This window comes from Taurulus bubalis (assembly GCF_910589615.1).
Source record: "Taurulus bubalis genome assembly, chromosome: 4".
In the NCBI taxonomy this organism is placed as follows: domain Eukaryota; kingdom Metazoa; phylum Chordata; class Actinopteri; order Perciformes; family Cottidae; genus Taurulus; species Taurulus bubalis.
In genome coordinates, this window is record NC_136592.1 from 7,143,365 (window position 1) to 7,163,677 (window position 20,313).

Below are 20,313 nucleotides of genomic sequence, written 5' to 3' on the forward strand. Positions count from 1 at the left end.
CAAATGAAGATTAGCTTAATTTTACTCTAATTTAATTCACTTCCAAAGAGCCTGAGCAGAGAATGTCAAAGGAGGGCCATTGCAATAATTTGTCTCCCTCTCACCGCTATTGTCTCCCTTTGCACTTTATATTGCAGACAGTTCTGCATTACTAAATCACCATCTTCCCCATTCGGGGGCCTAATAATATCAAATAGGCCTGCATGGGGCTATTTGGAGTCCATGACGTGAGAGCTTTGTAACCTCAGCTTGAAGGTTACAATGGATATACATGTGATTATGTTAATTGTTCACAACAATGTCAGGAATCACTAATTTAGTGGGCTGAATAAGAACATTTAACGTCATTTAATGTAACGTCAAACGATCATTGCTCCATGTTCAGCGCGTTTCCTGGCCACTGGTTTTCAGATTTCGGTCAAGAATAATAATTGGTCTAGCTACCCATATCAACTTAGGTTTACAATTCTGCAATTTTTGATTTTTTTTATAGGCCAAACTAATTTACATAAATGGTGTGCAAGAATTTTGGCGTCACCTGCATGATGTCAAACTGTAGTACAGCGACACCTTGTTCCTCGCATCTCATTTACTAAAGAAAATAACTAAACCTTTGGACAGGGCAGCGCAAGACCACAGATGGCGAGGTTCAACACGATCTCACCACCTGTGCATCCCTCTGTTTGAGGTATCTGAAGATGAGGTGGAATAGTAAACCAAATCATTGTTGGCAAACCCAGTTTTTTCCCCAGTGCAGGGTGCCAAATACAAAGCAGGAGAGTCACATTTCATCGATATAGCAAACACAACATATACATTTTTCCATCCAGACTGGATTAACTTTTCATGATGCGTCTTGATGCCTCTGCACCGTATTCGAGAAGCATTCAAGTTGTGTGCAAAACACCGTTTCCTATTCAGAAAGCAGCTGCCGAACCCAGATTCTGTCTTGAGCACCTGCGGGCTGCATCAGTCTGTGTCAAACTGAGGCCACAGGTGTGGGCGGATGTTCAGTAAGTGTAAAGGGAAGAGTCAACACGTGAAGTTCAGCAACACAAACATACTGTTGTTGTTTTTGGCTCATCCAAAAACACGTTCAGGCTCTTTTGAAAGTGATATTTGTGCTTATGTACATATTAGGACACACAGAATAATTGACATCATCACAGCTGAAATGCAATTCAACTCTTTTCATTGACAGCATCTCCTTGGATTTGTAAGCAGCACATCTGAGCCAATATGGGTGTGCCAACGACAAATTAAGCCGTTCATATTGAAATTGTGAGCCAAGGTCTATTTAAAATATCTTAATGCGAGTAAACATTTCTTGATTTTAGTGTTGAAACAGAGTGTGTGTGGGCTTTGTCATCTGCAGGTACAGCTGGACGTGAGCACACGTGGAGCTGATGTGCTAAGTAGCCAGATAAATGGTGGCCGGTGTTTAAATAGGTGAAGCGTCCAACCTTGCTGTTGCTGCGGACATCCAGCCGATGCCACCGTCTGTCTGCCACGTTCACGTTGCCTGGCAACTGTAGGACCACCGTGCCAGAGCCATGGTTGATTTTCAAGGTGGGGGTCCCATCTATTAGCTCTGGATAGAGAGAGACAGAAAGAGGCAGACAGCGAGGATTGGTGAAATTACATCGGAAATCATTAGACTTTAGAAAACATCGAGCTTTCAGAGACGCTATCAAAGGTTTTGGTTTGAAAGCTGTTGACAACGAATATTTGCTGCCGGTCTTGAAGCCTCTAAAGCGGCATTGTGACTAAATGATACGTGCCAAAGAGTTAAGCAGTGCCTTAAGTGACATATCATTGAGTGCACAGTAGCAGTGTGATGTATAACTTGCCAGATATCACCTCTGAATAGTAGCTGTAATGAGGATGCAGTTTCTTTCCCCGTCACATCCCATGGCAGTCAACAAACATCAGACAAAAGTTATTACATTCTATTTTCTGACTTACTCAAATGGCAAATTAAAAGTTAATGAAGTGGTTAAGACTGCTTGTGTGCTCGGCATCATATTTAAAGGAATTATGGGAACGCATGTCTGGCAACCAGCAGTGGCAATCCATCATCGTGCATGCTGAACTTCAGAAGTTCATTCAGACCACTAAGGATGTCTGCTTATACAGTATACTGGGACAGCACTATACTGGTTTCACGCCACAGTAGCTTTTATTTAGAGACTACCAGCGCTAGAGCTGGGAATCCATACTCAATAAGGCATCAAGCGAAATAACCCAGTAGCAAGTATCATCAAGACTTCTCCCATGGCTAATAGACGGGAATGCTTCCCCCCCCCCGTGTGTCACATTCAATGCCATAGACGTGAAGGGAAGACAGGGTTAGTAAATTTACTCTGACTGGAGTCTTGTGGCTTTGAGGAGCGCAAATAAATTGTATGTTCGTACATTAATGAATTATAATAATTGTCCAAAGTCATGCGGATTTCATTTAATATATATTCAATCCCACGCGCGTCAGCATCGGAAGGACACCGGGGAGAACATTAGCATATCCTCCCAGGTGTCATGTTTCCATCACTGCCGACCTTTGCCACCACAAAGACAAAAAAAAAGATGTAAATGTTTTTTATCCAGTGGGAAAACGGCTTTAATTTCAATTTCTGGACTTGAGATAAAAATGTAATCAAACAGGGTCTCCTCTGTCTTGTGTCCTCTACTGGTCTCTACAGAGTGCTCAAATATTCTTCTGGGTCTATTTCATTAAGTCAAAAGGATACAACTAATTGTAATTTATTTATTCTTTGTTAGTGCCTATCTGCCACAGCTGCCTAATGCACACATCATCTAAGTTTACTGAAGTCTGAACCTACAGGACTATCGTCCTGCTGACCACTGAATTAAGGACTGATCCACCTTTTCATTCTACCACACTATTTTCTGTCAGTGAGGGAATACAAAAGTAAACGTATGGAAAAGTCTGAGTCAAATAGAAAAGTTGACTGCAGTGTCTTCTAAAAAATATGTTGTATTTATGTAATTAGTATTTATATCGTTATACAAGTAGGCATACATCAAAACTACGGGAAGTCTCTTTTGGCTGTATTCAATAAATAATAGGCTGTCACAGTTCATGACCAATAGCTCATTGTTCTTAATTTTCCCCGTAGTCACCCCGAAGCTACACTCCCACACACCCACTGTGTGAATTAGGGATTCGGTTCCCACTAAAGCATTTCTACTTATGCTTAATTTTCAGGACTCCCTGTCGGCACTTAACTCCTCGTCTCACAAACTGAAACGGTTACACTACTATATGCTGGAATTAAAATTAACACTGAGATAAAACTCCTGTGCTCCGCCAACTTCCGCACGATGACACGTGTCTTGATGCTCGAGTCGGGAGAAGTTGGAAGTCAAAAGAGGCTGACAAGAATCAAATTCCCTTCTTACGGCTCTTCACTCCGCTGTGTGTCTGACTTCAGCTGAGCTTTCGTCATCCCTCCTGGTGCATCTCTCGCGATGTCAGCCTGTCTATCAGCGCTCTTTCATCTCCCGTCTCTCCCTTTTTTACCTCCTGCCGCGCTTCACTCTTTCATTAACTTTTTCACCGCAACTGACATTTTTACATTGTGCTGCCTTCAGAAAAATTCATAAAAGCGTTCGACTGACATTTTGCTTTCTATCACGTGTTTTGGGATGCCTTGTCAGAAATGACCCGTGATTATGTTCAACAGCCGAGAAACCTCCCTAAATGCTATTTATTCAATTTGAACCCTCAGAGGACTCAAGCTCACAGACAAAATGAAACTCAGACAACATGAGCATTTCAACAAAGGGGGGGTTCATCTGCTTTAAATGTGCTGCAGATGACGTCAGTTACATATTGTAACTCCAGATTCTATGAGTATAGGCGTAGTCCACTAAGAGCTGTTGCTATTGAGTTCCCTGCGTACAAGGAGTTGTGAAGATTTCTGTTGTTTGCACGCTTGTGCTCTGCATCGGCCTCTCTTACACCAATATGCAAGTTAGAAAGTTAAGAGTTAGAATACATAACTAGTGCTCTATATTGTATAGCAGAGTGATGTACTGTAGTAGTAGTAGGGGCTGTAGTAGGGGTGCTGGAGAGTGCGCACCATTGCAGGGAGAAACCACCTAGCAGAGACAGCGCATTTCTGGAACGTTTTCCCTGCCAGCAGCTGAACCATGGTCTGGAACCGTAAATAACTTTAGATCTTTAAAGCAAGGAATTAGAGCACCTGGGAGAGAGGCATAAAGGACAGTTCTGGGCCACTGGTCAGTGAGGGAAGGCATCCACTCCTAGTGTAAAAATGTGGGGCTCTGCATTCCAAATCATCAGTGCTCCGACCAGGGAGGAGGACAACCAGCAAAAGAACCTGCTATGAGGGAGCTGAGCCAGCAGCCTGGCCCGGGATGGAGGAGAAGTCGCAGGGCATTCTCACATCAGAATCGCCGCAGCTCCTGCGTAGGCATGCGAGCCTGGCAAGCGGCCTGCAGGTTTATACTCTAGAAAAGGGTGATCATAACTGGGGCAGCTTTTGTAGCTTAGATGAAGGTCCACCCTGCGGAGGTAGCCACACTGTTTGTGATGAATGATTGTGTTTTCTAATGCAATTATTATATATTTTTCTTTACTTTTTACAGGTTTAGGGAAGGCCGGTCATTATATTTTATCCCAAGGACAAGGGCAGTATACAGAATGTTACAACTACACAATGTTTGCAAGCAATAATGTTACCAACACCTTTTTAAATAATTTCATGCCGCGAGCTAGAAGAAATGAGGTGGTGTTGAGTGCACGGGATGCTGCTCCTCTCTAATTGCCTTGTCAAGGCTGGGATATGCCGTTGTGATGAGGGCCCCGTTCTTCATTATGCTGCCTCTCACAGAAGTAAAATAAAAAACCAAAGCCTTGGCAATGTAGTTTTCAAGCCATAGACAGTGCAGCTTTGTTGTTACCCCCCTCCTTTCTTCTCAACTTTCCTTCAATTACCTGCCAGTTGATTTAGCCCGCTCCAGCTACAAGATGAGTTGCTGCACTTCAGGAATGGTCCAATTAATTTTAATATATTGGCCGGGGCCAGACAATTGACCAAAGCGAACAAAGTCAATTCAATATATCAGTTTAGTCCAAGGCCTCCCTCCTTTGTTTAACTTATACTTTGTCATATTTAGGCCCCACCTCACTCCCCCCACATCTCAGTAACCTCATTCACTCCCTCGTCTCATTTATTGTCCCGTCTGCGGGCCCCCTAACCGTTTTTTTTCTTCCTTATCTCTCACTTCTCAATCTTTAAATTTCCATTCTACAGGCTGCCCCCCTCCCCACCCTCAGGGGAATTTCCCTCCGCCTTGAACTTCAATGCATGCCAACGTTATCACCCCCAACCCTCTCTTTACCTCTTTACACCCGCGCTGGTGCAGCCAGATATGTCGGAACTGGCAGCACACTCAGAGGACACCTTCATAAATCGGACAAAATAATCCCTTTCCACAGATGTACTTGCAGATGTAAATGTGTAAATGCGCGGACACGCGTGTGCCAAGTGTAGGCGTGTGCAGAAAAGTGTACGCACACATTCAGGCACCTAAAACCAGTTAAAAGGCAGATTGACCAGCCGATCGCCTGGCGCCGCTCAGGAGCCTTCTTGTTGTGATTGAAGTGACATTTTCCCCAAGAGATGAAGACTGACTTCAGAGGTCTCGGGGGAGAGGAGGGACGAAGTGAAGCAGCGAGATGAGGAAGAAAAAAGAAGAAAAAGTAAGGGGGAAGCAACACTGAGCTGTAGGAGTCCAAAGTAAGAGGGAAATGGGAAGAAAAGGTAAGGGTAGAGGAGGAGAGAAAAGAGTGGAGACTACCAGAGGAGAGATTAGGAGCGAGTGTGATTGAGCACAACGCTGGGATGAAGGCCAAGTTACAAGACGGCAGATGACAAGTGGGATGATGGACTGTGAAGTAAATAGATGAGAAATGAACAATGCAGACAAGGCGAAAGGGAGAAACAGAAGGTGATGAGTAGAGAAGAACATGATGATGGATCAAAGGGAGGACAAATAAGAAGCAGATGGAGGAAGCGAAGGAGGAGAGAATCTGAGTTTGAGTGTGCTGCAGTCCTCTAACCTCATCAAAGCAGAAAGAATCAAGTATTTTCTTTGATTTATTGACTTTTATATCATGAGCTAAACAGGCTCGCGGCTAAAGTGTGAGTTTAAATGCTTTTATTTTGTTTGCAACTAAGAATCTTGTGAAACCAAATTATTGCAAATTTCTGGGACTGTGCTTATTTTATGCAGAAACTATTAGATTTGTTCTGAAAGCAAGAGAGATCATTCCAGTTAGTTTGAATCAAATAAACAGAGTCACCAATATGAATATTGTTCACTCCTTAACCTGGGCTAAATAAATTGGACGCACAGTGATCATCACATTAGCACATGGCTGAACATATGTGAAAGGAACCCTGTGAGAAAAAAAAGACTAAAACCACACTGAACACGCTTGTGTGCCAAGGAACTATTCTCTCAACAGCAAGCGGGAGAGAGAAACAAACAAACTAATTAACAAACAAACAAACAAACAAAAGCAGATCTGATGTTCAAACATTTGATTCAGGTTTGAGCTGTGGGAGAGAGTTGGTGGCAGCCCTCACTTGAGATGCACCAATCTGATCTGTTGGATCCGTATCGGGTCGGATACCGACCTCATAGACCAGATCTGGTATCGGGCAGACATGACCGATCACCACCAGGAAATATTTTGGTCCATTCGGTTCTGCACCGTTCATTGGCAGCTGTAGGATCATTCTGATCGCTTAGCCACTAACCCTCACTAACATGTATGTGTTTCGAAATAAATGCTTTTCTTATGTGAAGGTTGAGGCAGGCCTTTGATGTGAAACTCAGCATTGATCATGCTGCTCAGACAACAAGGCAAGACATCATCTATTTATAACAAATTTGGGAACTACGGTTTAAAAAAAAAAAAAAACTTTAAAAGGAGCTTGGGAACATTGGCTGTATAAACGAATTGGCCGTAGCCACCGCGACGTCACCCATTGGTCTACTGACTACCGCTTTGAAGACTCACGTTTGGCATTTTGGTCGTCGCCATCTTGTTTTTTTCGGAAGCAGAACAGACCATATGTAGACGAGCTGTGGAGGAGCGAGGCTTGGCGGCAAACGCTAAGTGACAAGCTAACTTTTGCACGAGCTAACTAGCTTGGTTAGCAAAGTGCACAAGGAGTTCATGGTAAGTGGGATGCTAATGTTGGCTTGCGCAAAACGGCTATAAACAAAATGTGATATATAAATATATAGCAAACTCTTTAGTGTGCTTTCACATACAGTATTTGGCTGGTCTGAATCAGAGTAAATGTATACTTTTGGTTAGTTTTCTGTTTGAACTGGTTCGGTTTCACGGTGGACAAACTAACGCAGCCCAAATAAACAAGGTAATTTGCTGAGGTGCGTGTACGGAGGAGCAGGGACAACATTTTGCATCAATACTGACACACAATCTCATTATTGTCGCCGTGGCAGCGAACCGCCACATGCGAAACAGAACAGATGGTTTAGAGATATATACGAAGAACTTAAACTTTATTACAAGCGTAATAAAGCAACACAGGGTTTGACAGGCACACTGGGATCGAATCCAGGACGATCCAATGAGCCACAGCCGCCCAGTAGAACACACATGCTTTATAGTTAAAAGGGTGGATAGATTTCCAGAATGAGATTTGTTGGACTGTAAAGTAGAACTATGAAAAAAATCTTTCAGCCTTAGCAACATAACGAAAGTATGCAGGCCATTGTCCCTATGTCTAACGTAATAACTGTTGAACTTCTCTTGTGTAGCTTCGGTAAAGTTAAATGGAGGTGAACTGTGTGAAAGAGCTTCACAGAGACATGCAGGAGAAGCGGATGAAAGAACAAACTGGGGCTCGCTGGCTGGAGAGTCTAGCTGGGAGTGCAGCGGGCTGGCAGGCCAAATGGGAACGTCTTCATAGGGGCCGGTACGCCTTTTAAATGCTCGGGCTGTACTCGGGTTAGGACAAGACTTTGCTCTTAAAGGGCACATCCACACGACCGGGCTTCTTTTCTGCTACTCATACGTAATTCATTACCTCCTACTCTGAGACAGGAGAGAGAGAGAGAGAGAGAGAGAGAGAGAGAGAGAGAGAGAGAGAGAGAGAAAGAGAGAGAGTATACTTTGTGTGCAAGGAGAGCCTGAACTCCCACAGAGTTGGGGGCTCTTAAATGTGAAAAATGTCCTTCTGATTGCCTGAAGATACACAGGAGCCAAACCAAGAGCATATGGACTGCATAAACAGCATTACAAATCACACAGCAACACGCACCCCCCCCTTCACACGCACAAGCAGTCACATATACTCTAATGCCCACTGAAGTCATCCTGTGTACAAATCAGCAGGCAATGCAGCAAGTGCAGAGCAGAGAGCTTCTTGAATAAACGATCTGTCAGCTAGCTAGCCGGCCCCGGAGCCGACGCATATTGGATCTCTGCATCCAGCAGCACTTCCTATTTGAAAAGCAGTTGCAGTGCTAAGCTTGGGGCTACTGCTACAAAACAGCTCTGTGGAAATTGGAGGTAATGCCAAAGTGAATCTGTGTGTGCCGTTGCTCGCTAGATCCCTTCTTCTTCCATTTATTTTAAACCATATAAAGAGTTGAGAATATGTTCTTTTTGGTTCAGGGAAAAGAAAGAGAAGGAAAACACACACACACACACACACACACACACACACACACACACACACACACACACACACACACACACACACACACACACACTCCTTCTAGACCCACCATCGGCAGACCCTTTTCCATTCTACAGGGATGTTGTGATAACACAAATTAAATTTGTCTTGTTAATTTATCCATTGATTGGACAAGCACTGGCCTCTGGCTGACGGTCTTTGCATGCATGCGTGTGTGTGTGTGTGTATGCGTGTATGTGTGTGTGTGTGTGTGTGTGTGTGTGTGTGTGTGTGTGTGTGTGTGTGTGTGTGTGTGTGTGTGTGAGAAAGGTTAGTACTGTGTGAGTTCGACCAAGCACCTCATAGCAGGTATAATGCTCCCAGCCATGTCTGTCATTTAGCGTTGATCTCGCAGGACACAAATCATTACCGAGACAATCAATCTCACTAATACAGCTCAGGTCAAAGTGTGGCATTGCTGATCAGGCCAGGAAGTCATAATGCTAAGTTAGCCAGTTATATAACTGGCATGTGGTGTCCGCAGTCTATATCTGACAACCTGCAAAAAAAGACACGGGAGAATTGATGTAATACCCTTTTCTATTAAATATATATTTAATTTATTAGAAAATAATCTACATGGAGTGTTTTGGTAAAGAATTTAAATAATTTAAATAAAGAATTGTTGACCACTACATAAATATGCAAAATAGGGTTGTTTTAATGATGCATATTCGTTACATGGTTTGTGTGATGGGAGAAGATGGAAACCACTCTCATGTCTATACCATAAATATGATGGATTAGCGTAGTTTAGCATAATGACTGGAAACGGGGGGGGGGGCTGGGGGGGAAGCTAGCCTGACTGTCTGTAGGTAACAAAATACACCTACCAGCACCTCAACTAACTAACACATATCTCATTTGTTACTGATAGTTCTGATTTCATCCATTTGGACGGCCGTACTCTCTGCATGTACCCACAATGACAGACAACACCCAAAAGCATACCCATATGTTCTACTTGTAATTACCACCAGGAAAGAGTTTGTGAAAGTCGTATTTAATTGCGGTAAACAATGATAAATCTGACATGACTGGAAGGTGGCAATCTTTCAACCACACAATCATTCTAACTGATTCCAACTGAGGTATAAATACCTCCTGTAAGTATATACACAGATCGGATCGCCACTGGGGAAACATCCCCTGAGGAGGTGGTGACAGGTGGTAGTGACAATGTCAAAGTAAATGCCTGTCAGACAGCTGGTGGGGCATCGAGGACAGTGTCACACTTGTGAAAAATGTAATGTCAAAATGGAAGCATGAGGAAGCGTTCACTGGGAACTTTTAGGCCATAAATATACCCAGAGAAAGAGATTTATATTACATTGTCCTCAACTAAATCTTCTCTTGACACTAGCTGGACACAAGCCACATGCTAATAACAGGGGGGAGGGGCTCTGTTTTGTCCCTCCAGCTCTGCAACCAGTTTTTTATTGAGACATAAAATGAAAAAAATCTAGTTACAGAGTGACAGCCGCTCATGTATTCAATATCACTGTACGCCTTGTGGTGGGGATGCAGCGTTGTACAAACTAGCTGTTCTAAAGGGCTAGTAGTTGACAGTGGCTTCCAGCCAAACTAATGACAGTGACCAGGTTAATGAGCCCGGAAATAAAGCTCGCTGTAAGGGTTGGTTAAATAATTGCATTCTGTAATACTATTTCACAGCACACCTCACATATAGAAACCAGAACAACCTATTTACCAAAAAGTCGACGCAGGTCCTGAAAAGTCTCAGAATTATCGGAAGGATTTGCACACAATAGTGGCTCAGTTAGTTTGTGTCATAGCTTGCACTTTATGACCACTTAAAGTTTACAATCTAACCCTCTAACCTCATGAATAATGCATCTGTGAAGTATCGGTCAATGAAACGCAATATTGTTCTTTGAACTGCTGCTCTTTTGTGCTGGGAGTTTGGATCAGCTCTATGAATGGAAATGTGTAACATCGCTTAAAACAGACCCTGAACTGTTAACCAAGATGGATGAACTAACCTCAAAATGCCTTGATGGAAACTTAAGGCGTAATCATTATGTATTACCATTAGTAATAATACATGTGATCTGTATAGGCTTTTTAAAGGTACTCAAAGGCACTTTAGGGAAGACATTTCCAGTGGAGAAGATGTTGCCCCCCCGGTGACTGTACCAGGGGAGAGCGGTGAGGGGGCATACCAGTGGAAATCGAGGCCATGGTGACGTATGATGTAACCAATACCAATATTGAGAGGATGAAGAGGAGGAGACCGAAAACCGAACCTTGAGAGAAAGTTATTACGGATGAACTGGCGGTGGATTGAGAGGTATGATCCGAACAAGGAGAGGGCAGGGATGCTGGGGGAGGACTCGAGGCGCCTGGGGAGGATGGAGTGATTGACGGTGTCAAAGGCAGCTCTGAGGTCAAGTAAGAGGAAGCATGTTGAGGGAGTGGGCATCAGAGGAGAGGAGGGGGCATTGGTGACTGGGGACGAGAGGTGGCCAGTTGGTTGGAGAAGGTCTCAATTATTTACTTGCTAGAATGACAGGAAGGAGTTACTTTTTCATCAACTGCGAAGGAGTGAAGAGATTGTCCATAAGTTCGAGACGCGGAGAAAAGGACCTTGGGGGGTTAGCGGACCTGGTGAGGTCAAGGCCAGACGGAGGAGGAGGAGGAGCGTGCGTTGCTGAGAGCATCTTTGTGTTGCTGGGAGTAGTCTCTGTGTGCCAGGGTGTGTACTGTGAGGCCGTTTGCTTTTCTTCTTTTTTTTAAGAGCCGCTCTAAGTTGAGGTTTCCTGGATTTTATCAGATGCATGGGCCACGAAGCGGTGCGGCTGAAAGAGACCTATAAGCATCGATTCAGGAGGACAGTGTGTTATCGTCTAGGGTGACCGTGGGGGGATTCATAAACAATATTTACATACTGGAGAAAGTAAATAGATTGAAGGTAAATCCAATAATCTGATGTTACCTAGAACACCTGAGGTCAGTTTAGGTACGCGCGCACGCACACACACACACACACACACACACACATATACACACACTACAGCTCTGTGTTATAACCATGTTATCTCATTTTCCCCCAGCAGCCACAGATTGGATGTAGTACACAGCTATGTACTCACTGCATGTGTGTGCGTGTGTATGTGTGTGTGTGTGTGTGTGTGTGTGTGTGTGTGTGTGTGTGTGTGTGTGTGTGTGTGTGTGTGTGTGTGTGTGTGTGTGCGTGTGAGAGCCTTACACCTCCTCACAGCAGGGTTGGCTCGGTACAAATGCCCTGCGGCAGGATGAAGGGCGGATGAGTGGGCGGCTTTGGAAAGGCAAACCAGCATCTCAATAAGAAGCTGACGATCTGCGGGTGGAAACGCGCTTTGTGAAGCGGTGGGAAATGTGATCAGGCCCAATGAGCAGCATCCCTGAGCAAAGGCTTAATAACAAGGTGAACAATGTCTCACACACACACACACATACAGCGACATGGTCAAAAGGAACGGTCTGGAGCAATATTAGTGGCTTCTCGTGTGCCTCTTAGCATTCATGATTTTAAAAGCCGTTCAGCAGTTGTACAACACGTCTGATCTGCTTCCTTTTACCAAAATACTTCAAGTCATGCCACAGGTGCAGCGTGTCCTTCCGGTCACGTTATACTTTCCAGCACAGCTCTTGTACTTGAAAGCCATTCACTTCGGGATGAGAGACCTTTGGCATTCGGTTCGCCGCGTGTCTCATTTGGGAGTGAATCCCCCCCCCCCCACACACACACACACTTTTTGTGATGGTTGATTATGATTAGATTCCCCTTGTAATTATGCATCAATACAATATGGCTCTTTGAGCTCTGAGCTCTTTGAACGCGAGCAGTGGATGCTTGAAGCTGTGTTCTTGGGTTGAGGTAGAAAAGCTTTTTTTTCCTGTTCCCTTGTGCCCCACTGATCACATTTAATCAAAAAGCCGCTGTTGTTGTTGTCGTCGCAGAAAAGACGGGTTCAGAATTTGGTCAGGGAAACCAACTCTGTGTCACCTTAACACCCACAAAACAAACAGTGGCACTTCATCAAGGTTGAGATTGTTTTTCCCCCACCTTCCTACTCGTCTTTTTATATTATATGTTCACCATCACACTGATGACTGAGGCTCACTGCTTGTCTGCAAATCAAACAGGCATGCAAGCTTATTAGTTATTTTTGTTTTGTTTCAGTTGTGTTCACTTTTGGCCTGTATGTGTTTCAGTTGTGTTCACTTTTGGCCTGTATGTGCCCTTTAAGGTCAGTGCGGCTGGCAGAAAGAATCATAAATTATTTTGTTTTAGTTTCTAATGTGTTTCACTTGAACTCACAGTGAACAGTAATCAATATTTTCCTCCATTCTGCCTCTCTCTCTCATATGAAATTTACTTTAAAGAATCATATCTGCACTTTGTATGATTAGAGAGGTATAGTCTGTAGTATGGGAGGGCTATTGCAATATATGGTGCCAATATTATCCTTTTTTATTAGAAATCATTCAGAGTTGTTCATATACAATATGATAGGGATTCATCCTGGACTGCAGTTGGTGAATATGTTTTTAATAATATTTCTATGTCAGATAGCTTTGTGCATTAGGCGTTCAAGCCAATAAATCCTTTCCTGTGTCGTGTTGGTAGATTATACGAAACAGTCGAGAAAAAGAAAACACTCCAAAACCTGCCTTACTTTGGCTAAAAGAACCATCAAATAGTTATAATTAGTTCTTTAAGAAGTAGTTGTCGTTCGGGAAATGTTTGTTTCATGAACAATCATTCTTATTCATTAAAACAGGATTTTGGTAAAATGATTGCCTGGCGCCGTCAACATAGTAGAACGTAACTCCAGTCTCATGAGCCGAGCCCCGGCCCAAGTTAACTCCTGGTAGTCCAACATGAACTTAAGCGTGTCCTGTATTATTAGCTATTGTCTAGAAATTGATTATGCCTATTCTGAAAGGTTGTAAACAATAACAATAATACAAATTATCTAGTGCAGTGCCCATACTGCAGCAGTTTGTAGAAGAATGGGCCGATTGCTTAGCTCCAGTTACTGCTGCTCGCTTGTTGAGGGGCGTGGCCGTTTGGAGGGCGGGGTCATTCGGAGCGGGCAGATAGCTCGGCCTTTTGGAAGTGCAGTTCTGTACTTCTTTTAGCCCGACCATGATGTTGTACCTAAACCTAAGTAATTGCTAATTCTAATACTAAAGATTAGTCCTTATTGGGCATAGAGATGTTCAAAATTCTGCATGGGGATTACTGGTGCAAATGATCCCGTCTCAGCAGCTTCCATCTGCAAATATCAGGAAGGGCTGTCAACAAAGCATTTTATTACAGCACTGTTTGGTGCATTTAAAGACTTTCATACATACACATTGATATGTAAATTTGGTTATATAAAGCTTAGCGCAGTCTTGGCTTTTTTGTTTACATGCAGTAGGTGAACCTTGAAACAATTAATTAGAGTTCTAAATATGTACAGCCTGACTCTAATTACACTCTGCACAGTGACAAATCAGCCTTAACTCCACAAACACGTTAACTCTTCAGGATCTGATAGCACACGCTGTGGCTTACAGACCCTCTTACACCACCCAAAGCTCACAAAATAAATCAGTAGATGTACACTGAAACCGGCTTACACACACACACACACACACACACACACACACACACACACACACACACACACGCACACACACACACGCACACACACACACACACACACACAGCTCTCCAGGTGGACCTCATCACCCACGCATATTCCTTTGGCAGTGATGGAACAACCACATCTCTCCCAAGAGTGAGGACCAATGCAAGGGAAGAAGTAGCAAGGGAGACAAGGAGGCGTTAGTCTCTCAGATTAAAACAGTAAATATACCGAAATGTGCAAGACATTTTGTTCTCGGTTTCAGTTTGTCTGTAATTCCCGCCTGCCACCCTCAATTCAACAAGCTTTATTGTCTTCAAATTTCAACAATATTGCCAAAGCAACAAAAGAAATCCCTGAAGAACCGGACATGTACACCGGCCGAAGCTCCGTTCACACACATTTCCTGATCTTTCTAACAGTATATATTATAGTGAGTAGCAGGAGTGTGTGTGTGTGTGTGTGTGTGTGTGTGTGTGTGCGTGTGTGTGTGTGTGTGTGTGTGTGTGTGTGTGTGTGTGAATCACTGTTCACTGCATATCTTTCCCTTTTTTTCCTCGATGAGCAAAAACAATTCAGTTTGAATGGGAATCAAAGTAGTACAAAGCAAAATATATGGAGTGTCAGGTTCAATAAGATCAAAATTACCGATTGTGAGTGTATGCATTGTGTGTAAGAGTGACTGACTTCGCCTAATCCTCAGGTCGTGGCGAGTTAATACACACAGGGAATTTAACCTGAAATGGATTTCTATTCTTTTGGTTTCCAAACAATCCCTAGTCTTCAGGCTAGGAGAAAGAGGCACATTAGAGAGAATGTATTCAGTTTGTTCCTTTCAATTGTAAATTCCTCTTTCTGCTTTATGATGACTACATAGCAATACAGTTTGTTTTTTCTTCTATTTTCCCTGCACTCTGTCGCATATTGTTCTCTTTATTGTACATCGTTTTATTCAATAAAGAGTTTTATGGAAGAGGAAAAAGGCTCTCTGTGAGTTAACAGGCTTGCTACAGTGACAGCTGAAGGGACAATATGTTTACACAACTCCTGTCTTACAATTGTCTGTGAAGCATTCCTCTTTGGTGGAGTTTACATTCTGAGGTAGTTCAATAAAAGTGAACAGATCTATCCCTGAAGCCCTATCAGATAAACTCAAGTGGCCCCTATCAACCAACCTATATGATCCCAATGTGTTCATTTTATTTTTAAATTGGAGGTCAATTAACACTTTTCATCATAAAAAAGTAAATATGGATAAATACTTTCTTTTTAAATTGGACATTTGAACTGTCAATGTGTTGGTTTGGTAAAGTTTGCATTTGCACCACTACCAATAGAAGTTATGTGTATCTATTTCAACCATGTATCCATTACTTTTAGATAACCCTTTGAACCTTTTATCCATCGCTTGAAGCTAATTATTTTGTATCCATTACTTGTATATCTACCCTTTTGAACCATGAATCCATTACTTTAACTAAACATTTCAATCATCTATCCATTACATGTTTCTCTTAGCTAACCATTTAAACCATGTATCAATTACTAAAAGCTAACAATTTCAGCCATGTATTCATTTTATTTAGCTTACCTTACGAACCATGAATCCATTGCTGAAAGCTAACTATTCAACACATTTATTCATTAGCTTTACACTTCTTTGCTTGCTGTCTTACTGGTTCGATGCACTCTCAGTAGCAACATGTATTGTTCAGGGGTCACAGCTGACCCATGTGGTTATGAATTTTCATAATCAAATTTCTACTTAAATTCTATGAAATTCTTCAGTAAAGGCTGGCAACTATACAACTACTCGTTTGAGAACCCCTGCTGCAGTTATTCTGTATTCTGTTGTGTCTATTTAGAGTAGAGCTACCAAGCATTGATGATGATACCTCCTCTATTCTCTATTCCCCATTCTTTTTTTATCCCTCCATTCATCACCTCCCATAATAATGGCCATGAACTACAATTTGTAAATCAAGGGCATATCAGTTTTTCATTATTTCTTTCGATGTCACAAAACAGCGTGAAGTCACATCATTCTATCAAGTCTTGTCAAAACTAAAGCAGTGCAGTCTGAGATAATGCTAAAAGACTACAAAGATGTCTCATGTATGGGCATGTTGCCATCGTAGCTCCTCAAAACTGAGACACGAGAAAAACAGCAACTCAGAATTCTCTGTGAACTGAGCTGCTGGTCCAGACAGGTTCAATTAATGAAATACAAAGCAAGAAATAGTCTTCTCTGTCTCATCTCAGTTACAGTCCAGAGTTTTGTGCTGGGATATGTTATAATATATGTCATTAAGCGTGAGAAGCCTCCTACCTATTGCCATGAAGTCCTCGTGGTCCCAGGCCTGCAGCTGGGCCAGGGGTCCGCTGTACAGCAGCAGTCCATCAGCCACATCCGTGATGAACTCCAGCGACACGTGGCTCTCGAAACAAGGCATCATGGGAGGAAACCACGCATAGCCGTTGCCATGGAAACTGTGCTTGTTCTGCTGGCACTCAGGCCCTTCGAACTGAGCTGGGCATTGGCACCTTGGGGAGAGAAGGAGACCAAGAGCCAAAATTACATGAATTAGTAGTGAGTGCCATGAATTTGGTTTTCTGGAAAATTCTTTTTCTTGGTTCCAAATAAGTGAGAAGCCCCCCTCCCCTTTCTGAACCACTCACTCTATTTTGTTCTTTCAACAATTTTTTTTCCTGCACTCAGTCACCCTAAGTCTATTTTTTTCCTCTCAGACAGCCTTCTCCTTCGGCGATCTCTCTCCCTCTCCCTCTCTCTCTCTCTCTCTCCCTCTCCATCTCTCTCTCTCACGCTCACTCCATCTGTTTCACTGATGCAGATGTTCTCATTAGTGGTAATACCACAGGGAGGATCGCTACATCACTAGGAAACTCTTCTCTATCTATTTCCACACATCCAAGTACTTAATTGTTTTTCACCTCTCACTTGCTTTCTTTTACAAAAACCCATCCTTGGATTTCTGAATAACCCCTCTCATTATCGTTCTTTGTTTTAGTCCTCCCCGACTTGTTCTAGGATCTTTCCAACACTGCCATCTGATCTCATTTGTACATGTGACCCATTTTTCTCACCCATTCAAAAAACATTAAAAAAATATGTATTTTCTCCAAACACGGTATTTGATCTGAGAAGTTAAACATACAGAACAAGCAGAAGCAAGATATTTGCATGAGAACAAAAGGAAACATGTCTGAAATGTCAAACGTTGCATCCAGTTGGGTTTCTGTACCAGCGTAGGAAGCAACAACACGTACAGTGAGAGTAAAGCTGATTGTGCAGAACTGTCAATTGAAGCATTAATATCGCTGTCCAGACGGTATTGTTTGCTGAGGGAATAATGTTCAATGTGAATTTAAACAAGTTACATTATAAGTGTAATTGCTGTTGTATGTATATTGGAGTCAAAACAATCCGGGAGCCTTCCAGGGGCCACCCGCTTGTTACAGTTGCACAGTTTCCAGCAATAGGGTTGTATAAATATAGGCTGTCAATATGGTAATTGATGAGCACTGAGATCCAATACATGTGTTTGTTTTTTTAATTAAAATACTACGTCTAACCACGGCGAGGTGTCACAATGTGATCCATTTAATGTGCATTGACTCACATTTAGTCTATTTCCTCTCACGAATAGAAGGGGCTGCATCCTGTATATGCATGGGCATATATGCGCACAACTATGCCAAACAGTAAATACTGTTCCATTTAGGTAGCAGACATTTGGCAGGAGAACAAAACTCTTTCTTTTTTTTGGCAAATCCAGCGGAAACAGAGTTTGGAAATTTCACTTACAATTAAATAGAAATGTTTTGACAGATATGAAGGAGATCAGGGCTCATCCTGAAGACAGCTGCATCATTCCACATGAACACGGAGTCTTCTGTGTTACAGCTTCTCTGCCTGAAGTACGAAATGTCATACACGATTGACTCATCGGTGACGGGACCGCTAATGATTATGAATACGTAAAGACGTTACCGCTGCATGTGCCAAATCTGTAAACATATTAATGCATTCTATGGAAATGTATCCAAGGACATAAACACACAAAAGCTGTTCTGGGGAACTAACAAACACCAGTGCTGCTTTTCTTCTGGAACTGTAAATCACTCTTATGGACCAAACTCTGAGAAAGAAGTTGGAGCAGTCTACATCCATTTCTATCCAAAATGTCATCACTTTTGGGGCACTTGGGGGCGACTGTAGCTCAGGGGGATGAGTGGTCGTCCCGAAACCACAAGGTACCCGGATCGATCCCCAGTCCCCCCATAGCTCACACGTCGAAGTGTCCCTGAGCAAGACACCCTGCTCCCTGGGTGCCCCAAAGGGCCGCCCACTGCCCCCCAACCAGGGATGCCCACTGCCCCCCAACCAGGGATGCGTCAAATGCAGAGAAGAATTTCCCCAAGGGGACTAATAAAGTGCATGTTTCTTTTTTTTCTTTCTTTATCATTACAGTCGACCAAGCTGCCTTCCATCAACTCATCTACTCAACAGTTTATCTACCTCGGTTTTCCATCCACTCATGGCCAGATCGTTGCTGCGATCTCTGTGGTAGCTTGTTGTTCTTGCTGTAGATTCTGAGTTTAATCCAAGGGTCAGAGCCTGAAGGGGCAGAGCCTGAACACAGGTCTCAGGCCACAACAATATTGAATCAAGAACACGGATTAGCAATTTGCCCGCACAATTTATTATATCGAGAGCACTAATTATTCAATTGTGTGCACAAATTAAAAACAATCTCCACACATTCAGTATCTAAAGACTAAATATAGTTCAAGGAGTAGGTTTATCTATGCTGGAAAGTGTATGTTACTTTACATTACGACGCCTGCAACCTTTTTATGAAGCCCAACAGACGTTAGAACATTGAAAAGGACCTAATGGATCACGAGGAGAAGCAACTGGAAGTTTAAAAACTTGGTTACGCTTTAGACTGTTGAACAATTGACTCCACAATAAATGAAATATCCAACCATGCCGTCCCAAGTGGAGAAGAAAAATGAACCACAGAGAAGCGGAATGAACCCAGGAAATAATCAGCCACAGATGTTTTTTTCTTTTCTTTTGAAGAATTTATCTTCAAGGCTCGACACAAATCATTTTCTCTAATCTGATTCTCAATATACCCACTATCATCCTTTCTCCATTTAGTAGCAATGCATAAATCTGATGAGAAAGCCGTGCATTATTTCAGCAAAATAACACTTCACCCCATTCAATCCTCAGCAATTACCAAATATACAAATTGAATCCCGACTTTACGAACAAGCTATTTCTCCAGGGCACTCCCTCTGCTGCGAATGCGTGAGGTTCTCATTGGTTGATGTTATTCACACGTTAACTGCTTCTCCGGATATTCACGAGTTTCAGGCCTGTGAAACCACACAAAGACGTGTGCTTGCAAAAGCATGTGCAGATATAGACACGCACACGATGCATGCGTCTGTCTCCGTATGCTCACAGCGTGTGTGTGTGTGTGTGTGCTCAAGTGTTCTGTCTGTGTTGTAAAGTGCCGTTTTGAAGTGTCTCTCTAAAGTGTCCCTCACTTTAGAGAGACTAACTATGAATGTTTGATTCTCCTCACTTTAATTTCTCCTATAATGATCGTCTTTGCTACATTTGTTACGGTCCTGATGTGAACTCAACCTATCACTTCAAACTATTATATTTATATATTTTATTAATTGTTTAATTTGGATTTGATTATGGGGTATAGCAACTCAGTGTAAGTGAGTGCAATTTGGAAACCCATTAATTACATCCCAGTTATTAATCCCAGTGATGATTTGTTGCCGCCACATTTTGGGAGTGAGCGTGTCAGCAGACTGCTGCAGCATGTGTTACTTTACCACAACAGGACCCGACA

The 20,313-nt window shown here is 42.7% G+C and overlaps 1 protein-coding gene across 1 annotated transcript in view; it reads right to left on the minus strand.

The window, feature by feature from the left end:
• Positions 1-20,313, minus strand: part of LOC306735229 (neural-cadherin) — a gene marked incomplete at both ends in the record, with an annotated part of 289,025 nt that overhangs the window by 60,702 nt on the left and 208,010 nt on the right. The window contains 2 exons of the mRNA XM_079216680.1: positions 1,464-1,591; positions 16,740-16,954. Of these exons, the coding sequence (XP_079072806.1) occupies positions 1,464-1,591; positions 16,740-16,954 (343 nt within the window). The remainder of the gene's footprint in view (positions 1-1,463; positions 1,592-16,739; positions 16,955-20,313) is intronic.